Below are 10,409 nucleotides of genomic sequence, written 5' to 3' on the forward strand. Positions count from 1 at the left end.
AAATAAACTATAAACTTCTCAGGAAATACAGAATCTTTTGTATCGTCTCTAATGGCGATCACGCAACTTTGGGTTTTTCGGGGTATAAATTTAAATTCACTTTTTTATGTTAATTTTTAAGTATACAATATATGCAGATACAAACAATTAAAATATCACACTGAGACGTTAGGCTTTTACTGACTGTTTTTCTGTCACTTTTATCCAAGTTTTGTGTCACTTTTTTGGCGCCTTTTGACCTTTTTGTGGATTTCATCCCGCGCTTTTGAAGCTTTTTCCGACATTTTTGTTTTTCAAATGGTATCAAATTGACTAAAACGCCGGAATGCAATGAAACTGGTAGACTGATTATTTTACTTGTGAAGAGCGCTGTAGGGAACCATCAACGTTACTTTTCATTTTGAAATTAAAACAACAACAAAATAAACCTTTACCTACATCTATCAAATTCTCAGAAAATACACAATCTTTTGTATCGTCTCTAATGGCGATCACGCAACTTTGTTTTTTTCTGGGTATAATTTTAAAATGAAAACTTTTTGTTCCCCAAACGGCTCCAATTTTTTAACTTTTTCCATATAATTTTTTTTAAATACACAGTATATGCAAATACAAACAATTAAAATATCACACTGAGACATTAGGCTTTTCCTGACTTTTTTTCTATAACTTTTATCCAAGTTTTTTTGTCACTTTTTTTGCGCCTTTTGATGTTTTTGTGGCTTTCATCCTGCGCTTTTGAAGCTTTTCCCGACATTTTCCAACATTTTTGTTTTTCAAATGCTATAAAATTGAATAAAACACCCAAATGCAATGAAACTGGTAGACTGATTATTTCATTTGTGAATAGCGTTGTAGGGAACCATCAACAATACTTTCTTTTGAAAATTTAGCTGAAAGTAACGGAAACTTTTTAAAAACGGGTCTGATTTGGGTTAATCCGTAATTTTGCTTCTGTGTTAAACACTTTTTTCCATTTTTAATTTCCGTGGATAAACAATTCCACGAATGTACACCTTTCGATTATTAAGAGCAGATGACAAAGACAAGTCACATGTTTGTCTCCCCCCCCGTCCAGTTTTTCCCCCCAGTTACCTTGCCCCCCCGAGGAGGAGGACGGAGGCCCGGCGAGCACGTTGGCGCCCCCCCCTCCCCCGTTGGTCTGGGAGCAGACGTTGGCGTGGCGCGCGGCGGCTTTCTGCTTGTAGTGGTTGCTGTGCAGCTTGTACTTCATCAGGAGGATGAAGATGAAGACGAGGACAGAGGCGACGATGATCCCCCCGATGATGATGATCATGGTACCTCCCAGGAACTGGAGAGAGAGAGAGATCAAAACGCATGCAGACGCTTAGCCGAGACAACGTTTTTTAAGTGGAACTTTTAGGCGAGGCAGCTTTATCTGTAGAGCAAGAGGCAACAGCAACAGGGCGATTCAAAATGTTTCACAAAGAATCAGTTGAACAGATAAAACACAAGTACAAACAGTTAAAAATGAAAACATTAGGACAGATAAAACCCTAACCCCCTACCTAACGCCCCGAACCCTACCCCCCAACCCAACCAACCCCCCAACCCAACCAACATCCGAACCCTAACCCTAACCCCCCACCCTAACCTAACCCCCCTAACCCTAACCCCCTAACCAACCCTACCCCCCAACCCCCTAATCCTAACCCCCCTAACTCAACTCCCCTAACCCTACCACCTCTAACCCCTAAGCCTAACCCCCAACCCTAACTCCCAACCCTAGCCCAACACCTCAAACCCTAAGCAACCCCCCCTAACCCTAACTCCCCTAAACCTAACCCTATCCCCCTAACCCTAAACCGAACAACCCTAACCCTAACCCCTCAACCCTAACCCTAACCCCCTAACCACTTGAGACTACCTTCCAATAATTAGTCCATTTAGTGCTCCTTGGTGACCCCCTCAGTGTCTCTCTACCTTACGACTCTATTATTTAAGACGATACTTCGTCTCCTTGGACTCTTCTTCACTCTAATTAAGCCGATCTAGCGCTGCCTTTCGTGACTATTTTCAACAATACACATTCACACTTTTTCTTTAAAGTGCTACCCTTCGAGTCTTTCTTTTTTCTGTATTACACAACCTTAATACTTACTCCTTGTCCTCAAAAGAAAATTCATAGAACAGATAAAACACAAGTGTCATAAGCATTAAAAACCAATAAAACACATGAATAGATAGTTAAAAAAATAAAAACGTTAAGACACATAAAACCCAAGAATAAAAGTTACAGTGCATCTTAAGAAATTAAACATTATAGTCTCACTAGTAATTATGGACGCCATTCTGGACACTCAGGGACACCTTACATGTGTAAACAACAGAAGCACAGATACAAGCAGTAAACAACAGACAAATATAAAATGACTTTTCTTTTTTTATAAAGATGACTAATGACTGGCCGTTCCTACTTGACGCGTGTTTATCCTAATTCCTGCTGTTCCGCCCCGTACGTTTTCGGGCTGATACAGGTGTACCACGCTCACCTGGTCTCGTATGGAGTGACAGCGTCCATACTCCGTCTCCGTGGAGAAGGACACGCAGCCCACCAGCTTGGTGCCGGTCAGGGCCGTGATGCCGTCGTCGTAGACGGCCAGGACGCACAGCTCGTAGTCCCGCGACGACGCCAGGTCACTCAGCAGGAAGTACTTGTGGTTGGCCGGGATCATCCTGAGTGAGAGGAAGACAGAGACGAGGTCATTACAGGCTTTTAGTTTTCATCTGATTTGCATCTGAGGCAAGGCCTTTTACTCTTTTTTTCGGATCTGATTAGTTGATTATTTGTACTAGAGGGGTCCCGGTTGTGGAGAGAGAAACAATAATGACTTTCTTCTTGAGGGTCTTATTTCTGCTATAAACTCATTCTCACTCCCATCGCGTCCAAAAGTTCTCGGTCAGGTGCCTTTAGCGTTTGTTACTGATGCAACAAGCCTCCTTTAGCGTCGTAGTTTGACGCTCTGGGTCGGACTTTGGGACCCAATCCCAACGTCATGACTCACAGACTTTGGCAAGCCAAGGCAATTTTATTTGTATTTGTATTAAAGTGCTTTACATAAAACATCAAACACATTATTGTCAAAAATTATATAAAAAAGTATACATATTGTACATATTAATACAAAATCAAGAACAGTGAATAAAAGTTAATAACAATTAATACAAGATTAAAAACAATTAATCTTGTATTAATTGTTGTGGTGTGGGAACAGAACGGACCCATTGTCCAGCTTGTAGGACAAGAGTTTGACTAAATGAGGAATCAGACCGCCGTCTCCGGGGCCTCGGCCGTGTGGAAAGCAACAAACGTCAAAATGGAAATACCCAAACCGGCGGGTGTCAGCAACATCTTTGTTAATAAACGTCGCCTAGGTAACGTGTGATCTCGTGAACTGCTGTCCTAATCCCTAAGCCCAGCCTGGGCAGCACGGTTCTTCCATTTTCATCATGTTTTTATAGTCTAAAGTCATGTTCATATTGGCTAGATTTCCAGTTTTGAGATAAGGGACCAGGGCATTACTGACAACAACAACATAGTAATGAAGGGAAATACGCTGTCAACAGAACATGTACAAACCCAGACTCCCCCTTTCTCTAGCTTTGGCCATGAAGGTGCCCAGGTGCATAAATAGACTATGATTATCGTCAGTCCCCGTGCCGTCCTACCTTGCGTTATCGGTGAAATGAGCTATAAACAAGCATACTATAAACACATGGCTCCTATATTCCGGTCACTAATTATTATACAGCAATACTTACATTGAAAGTTAATGTATACACTGTTCTGTTGTTCTCTACTGAGAGTGTTTTAACTTTCTGCTCCATGGCCGGGTCTTTGTCAGTAACAAATAAAAGTAAATTACACAAGACAGGCTTCATCCCCTATTCCAGGCATATGAGGTGCAGAAGATATAGGGTGCAGTCCTTAAAAACCAACTGGGCCAAATCATTTATTCCTACCAGCATTTTATTACGGAATAAGTTGTCTGTCTGATGAGCTGTATTGTGCAAGATGAATTTCCATAAGGATCAATAGATGTATCTGTCTATCTATCTTCTTTATAGAGCGGCTTTTTAACCACTATTCATTCTATCCAGTCCATATAAGAAAAGGCCGTGTTTAAAAGTCACACACAGTAAATAGGTCAGAGAACCAGCTGCAACGTCTGTAATACTCCATACTCTTTTTTTTTTGGTGTTTATATTAGTTCGAGGGACATTCAGAGTGACAGTCCAGGCCCCTTCTTCATCTTTCAGATTGTTTCCTGTGGTTGGTTAGCTTTATGTTCTCGCTCTAAATGAAGCTGTGACCACCGGACCAAAGAAACGTCACAGCATCGACCGAGAAGGGGACAAAACGTCCTATACCAGGGGTCAAGTGGATGGAGAAAGAAGCATGAGATGTGGTTGAAAGAAGAAGAAAAAAAAGCCAGTAAATGCACCATGAAGTTTAGATTATTTTGTCGCATACCAGGATTTCTGCAGGTACTACAAAGTCAAATTTAAGAAATTTTAACACCACTATAAAAACAATTTAACTTATATCACATACAAATACTACGAAATGCAGAGTCACAAAAGTCCTTGCACATGTATTCAAATTGCATGAGTTAGAGTAATAATGATCTTTACATATACAGTGAATTATATTCAGACAAAGAAAGAACACCTCAGAAAAATTAAAAAAAAAAAAAAAATTCAATGAGGATTAGAGGCGTTAAATGGACACAGGAAAATTAAGACCTGTTTAAAATTATTAAGACGCAGAACACTTGATTTTTAAAATTTTAGACTTTTTTAGTCTCCGAGGAAACCCTGGCATACACGTGTTGTTTTGTAGAAGACAGAGACACATTTTGTTTGTCATCAGGGCGCTTTTCGTGGGTGTCAAAGGCTTCCTGCTCATTTGAAAACTCATAAACCCAAAGAGGGAACTCTCCCCTGTTGCCAGATTAACTAATTGGAACATTGTTATGATTTTGTAATTTTCTCCTGTACAGCGTTTCCTTGAAAGTCCAATATTGATGCTCCAGTAATACCAGGCACCGAGCTTAACCACAGGAGAAAGTCTTCACTGAGTGACTATTATTCTGGGCTAAAGTGTGTGTGTGTGTGTGTGTGTGTGTGTGTACTGAACCAGACAGACTGAATGGACTTCTCCGTCACAATGAAATGCCCAAGTAATTTCTTCCTCATGCAATAAGTTGGAGAATAAGAGGACTTGGGAAAAACCTATTTGACAAACTATTTCTTGTATTAATGTCGTGCTGGATGAGTTGTTCCGTCCACTGTTTACTAAACGTTTGGAGAAAAAGCCACTACTGGCTGTGGGGAATCGAATCTCCCGACCCTAACGGTCTCAGAGTCTCGCAGAGGAACCTTGCCAGCAGCAAAGTACAACTGGTACGGTATGGTATGCATGAATTACTGTTTTTTTAAAACATTTATTATAATAAGTAATCATTTACACAGTTTATGGATGCCTCAGTGGGGAAATTTACACTCTGTTTGTTAGTAATCACTACACACACAGGCCTGAAATACACACACATGCTCAGATCCTATTCATACACAAATGGAGAGATGTCATAGTGGAGGGGGGGCTGTCAGTACCCTGGGCGGTTGGGGCAGGGGGTGTATGTGGCCTTGCTCAAGACCACCTTGGAAGTGCCCAGGAGGAGAAATAGCATCTCTCCAACTACCAATCCACACTCCGTACTTTGGTCGGTACGGGGATTTGAACCGGCGACCCTCCGGTTCCCAACCCAACTCTACTGAGTTACATCAACTAGTAATGCAATGTGTATGACCGCAATTAAAACATGTCGCAGTTTGGTCACGTACCAAAACTACTGGTTGAACTTTAGAAAAAGACTGTGGTTTGGGTTCAAATCAGGCGTTAAGAGTATTTGTCTGAAACTTCAACTCTGGGGGTTAACAGGTCATTGCGTTTGTCAAATCAGCGAGTTTTAGAAGTTCCAAGGTCCAGGTATTCCCCCCCCCCCCCCCCCCCCCCCCCCCCCCCCCAGTATTCACACTATTACAGTTCAGCTCTTTTAGGTCCAAACTCAACCTTTTGTAACTTTTTCTGATTTTACTGTTGTCTATGTTCATTCTTTCTATTGTATGATGTGTTTTTACTCTTGGTTTCTGATGTGAAGCACTTTGGAGACCTGCTGGTTCCTGTAAAGTGCTATATGAAAACATTTTGATTTGGGTTTTGAATTTTGGTGTGGTGTTAGCTCAAGGAGGTTGTGTTTTTGGCTTGGTTTGTCCGTTTTTTTTGTTGGTTTGATTGTGTGCTGGATTACAGAAAAACTACTAGCCTGATTATCATGAAAGTTGGCGGAAGGGTGAAGAATGGGCCGAGGAAGAGCCCACTAATATTTGGAGAGGATCCCAATCACGGGGCGGATGCGCAAACTATTTCTCACTTTCGTTTTACATTGTGAGAATCGGAGGTTTGCTGGAATGTAATTACAGACGACCCATCAGCTGGTCCAGGACCAGATCACGTACAAGCCATTTCCATCACTGACCAGAGGGCACATGTGCACAATCGTTAACATGTGTTCTCATTTCACTGTTAACTGGGTCTGAAGTGCCAATAAGTGTGTTTGATATTAACCTTTTAAAAGTGCCAGAAGCAACCAATCACAACATGGATGTTGTGATTGGTTGAACAGTCTGATTGCATTGAACATTGAGTTGATAGAATAAAAGCTGCATTTCAGCAGAGCAACATTTCACTTTGATTGCACATTGTTGCACGCAGGTATGTGTTAAATGCAAAAAGGTCTCGCTAAAGGGTCTTTACATGTTGGTGTTTCATTCTGTGTCAGTTCACCGCAAATTACTAACGACTATTGGTATAGTCGATAATCAGGTGATTGTTTTCTCGACTAACGGATTAGTTGTTTGGTCTAAAAAATGCCAGAACATGGTGAACAATGTGTGTTGGGGGGGGGATCAATACAGCAGAGTATCGCAATATTTGTAGCGGCAAGACTGTGTTGATACACAGATGCCAAGTAATGATCTTCTTCTGTAGAAAAGACTGCGACTTTGTGTAAAAAAGTGATTATTTGGTTGAAGATTTCTATTTCTATCTACCTTGCTGACATAACCACCAAGCTTCATTCCCCCCCCCCCCCCCCCCCCCCCCCCCCCCCACCTCCCCCAAATTGCTTTCTAATCTGTGGGAAGACACACTGATGCTTTTTTTTTGCCAGTCCACCTTTACAGTAATCATAATCCTTTACATTCCTCGTGCACACACACACACACACACATGTTGTATTGATGTTGTATTGATGTTGTATTGATGTTGTTGCTGGTTGTAATGACGTCTGTTCCAGTTGTCCTGGAGACAAACAGAAGTAGAGATCTAACACAATTAAGGGACAGAGGACCTTTCCAATAACACATATGATTGGAGTTGAAGTACAAGAGAGGAAAGACAGAGCCGTGTCTCTTCGGCTCCAGAAGGACGTCGCCCTTTCATCTTGAAAATCACAAGGGTACAAGGTAGAGGGAGAATGAAGGCAGAGGGGAGGAAGATGGCATGGATAGTGAAAAAGAGGAAATATGGAGAAGACAGACAAAGAAGACTGTGAGGAAAAGTGATGAGGAAGAGGCCACAAGAGTCGACAGGAAACAGAAAGATGGAGAGGGGACGTGAGGGGGAGAAAACAAGTGCCAAAGTGGAGGATGCAGAGAAACGAGGCGAAGATGAGACACAACACAAACAGAAATGACAGAAGCAAGAGAGAAGACGAGAGGTAGTCGGAGACATGAGAAAATAACTTTTCCTTTTTATAGTGTGGGGTCAAAAGCTGCCAGTGCTGCAGAGACAGTTAACACCGTGCTGATGGACAGATGATTGGAATGTATCGACCTGGAGTGGCCCACCCATCTTTGTCCATTTGGTCCATTTCCACTTGTGTCTCTTTGCCTTTGCCGACTCTAGTGAATACAAACGTCTCTGTCCTGATTGGTTGACGCAGCCTACTCAACATCTCTCAAAGCTGGAGACACGTCCATTTTTACATTTATGGCAGGTTGGTGACCTGACATCGTCACATCCACCGCTGATCAGTCACGACCTTCCACTTCTGGGATTGCCCCACTGGAAACAACTAAAACTACTTTTAAAGGTGCCCTGCCACATGTATTCCATGACTTTAATTTAATGTCTGAAGTTATACCATGGATTCGGTTGCCTTGGTTATCTTGTTTCAAGCCATTCTAGCGTGGTATGGAAAGCCTGCAGCAAGACTCTCAGATTTCATTAATATTCAACGAGCTAAGAGAGCCTGGATGTCAGCATTCTTTACCCAGCTCATGAATATTAATGAGCTCAGGCAGCATGACGTCAGACTGACCAGCTGTTGTGATTGGCCTGATTTCTCCTCTTATTCCTTCTCAGTGGCAATAGAGCCACATAACACAAACCTACCTAACAGATTTGAAAAAATGAGGGTAAAAATGTTTTTTATGTGGAAGGGCACCTTTAACCCTTGTGTTGTCTTCCCGTCGACCATGAACTTGTTGTCCTTCAGGGTCCAAATTTCCAGCTTTTTAAAAGCTTTTTTTATACATGGTCAATAAACCTAATTTATATGACATTATTCCTCTTTGTTTTTGCTTAAAAAAGCCGAAATTATGAATTATTTTGCCTTTTAGTTGAGATCAGAGGATGTATGGTCAGGATTCTGATTTGAAACCATTTAAACTTTGTTTTTTTTTCAAATGCTATGAAGCTGAATAAAACAGCCCAAATTTAAAAAAAAGTAATCATTAAATTTACCAAAGAACATCCATGCATCCGTGTTATTTTTGGGCATTTTGGTTCTTCTGATAAGTAACTTCTGATATAGAAAAACTTTGAAAACGGGTCAAATTTTACCCCGAGAACTACACAAGGGTTAAACGAACACATGTTCCAACAAAACAAGTTGCTTCCTGATGCTGTTTTCTAGCGGCACCGGGGCTTAGCACCGCCCAAGATGATTGGTTTAAAGAAATGCCGATAAACCAGAGCACGTTTTTCTAGCCAGTGGACGTCATCTTGGGCTTTCCGACATTTTTTTCACATTTCACCGTTTTTTTTTTGACATTACATTACAGTCATTAGCTGATGCTTAATGCTGTAGCCTTTTCTGTGTGTGCGTGTGTGTGTGTGTGTGTGTGTGTGTGTGTGTGTGTGTGTGTGTGTGTGTGTGTGTGTGTGTGGTGTGTGTGTGTGTGTGTGTGTGAGAGATTGGGTCCCTGTCATGGGTCTGTCTGGTGTGTGTGTGTTGTGTGGTGTGTGTCTGTTTGTGTGATAGATAGATAGATAGATAGATTAGATAGATAGATATGAATGATAGATAGATAGATAATGTACTTTATCTAAAGGAAAATGTAGGTATCCAGTAGCAAACAACCATAACACAACAAACACACACACCCACACACTATATAATATTATTATATATATATATATATCTATATATATATGTATGGTATATAGAATACAAATTAAAATCACTCACAAAAATGCATTGACCATGATAAGGTGAGATACTATGGCAGACTGTGTGTAATGATGATAGTGCAAAAGGTTTTTCCTCTCTGGGATTTTGTGCCCTGGGACACGTTCCTATGTCCCAGTGTGTTGTTTGTAACTGCTCGTGAATGTTTTTCTGAATATAAAACTAAACATTTGATCACAAAAACCCCAAAGCGACCTACAATTGCTAGATATCGGAGGTGGCACGCCTCTGGAGCAACGAGGGGTTAAGTGTCTTGCTCAGGGACACATTGGTTGATGTATGGCAGTGGGAATCGAACATCACAACCATCACATGTTAGAGACCAAACATCGATTAATTGAGGAAATAATCACCAGATTAATCAACAATTGAATTGAGTTAGTTGGCGCCCTAACTGGGTCTAATTCTCGATTAGTTCCAGGAGATCCAGTCACCCAAGCTGTTGGACACACTCGACTGCATCTCTTAGGGCTTCTTGACAATTTCAGACGACGTGGACAAAGCGAGCTTCTGCACTGGATGTAAGTGGGTTTTCACCTTTTGAACTTAAGCTGCTGTGTGGCAGAAACACGCCACCCTTAAGATCAAGAGCCTGTTCTGATTCCTTAACTAATTTGAGGACAGATAGTAATGGAGGAGAGATGAGAGAGCAGCTTGTAAAAAGAACAAAGGAAGAGTAATCTGGGCTGCAGAGAGAGAGAGAGAGAAAGAGAACGAGAAGTTATCGCTGGAATGATATCTAAGCAGAGAAACATGGGAGCTGTGAACTAGGCCACGCAGGATTAGTGCTAATGCTGGACCCACTCATTCACTCTGTTACACACACACACACACACACACACACACACA

At 41.5% G+C, this 10,409-nt stretch overlaps 1 protein-coding gene across 1 annotated transcript in view; it reads right to left on the bottom strand.

The window, feature by feature from the left end:
* si:cabz01090165.1 (leucine-rich repeat and fibronectin type III domain-containing protein 1-like protein) overlaps positions 1 to 10,409 on the bottom strand; it is a 428,959-nt gene that overhangs the window by 258 nt on the left and 418,292 nt on the right. Inside the window, exons 12-13 of the mRNA XM_032510641.1 lie at positions 2,514 to 2,697; positions 1,096 to 1,312 (exon numbers count right to left, since the gene is read on the bottom strand). Coding sequence (XP_032366532.1) covers positions 1,096 to 1,312; positions 2,514 to 2,697 — 401 coding nt within the window. The remainder of the gene's footprint in view (positions 1 to 1,095; positions 1,313 to 2,513; positions 2,698 to 10,409) is intronic.

The sequence above is a fragment of the Etheostoma spectabile genome, unplaced genomic scaffold (assembly GCF_008692095.1).
Source record: "Etheostoma spectabile isolate EspeVRDwgs_2016 unplaced genomic scaffold, UIUC_Espe_1.0 scaffold172, whole genome shotgun sequence".
Taxonomy (NCBI): domain Eukaryota; kingdom Metazoa; phylum Chordata; class Actinopteri; order Perciformes; family Percidae; genus Etheostoma; species Etheostoma spectabile.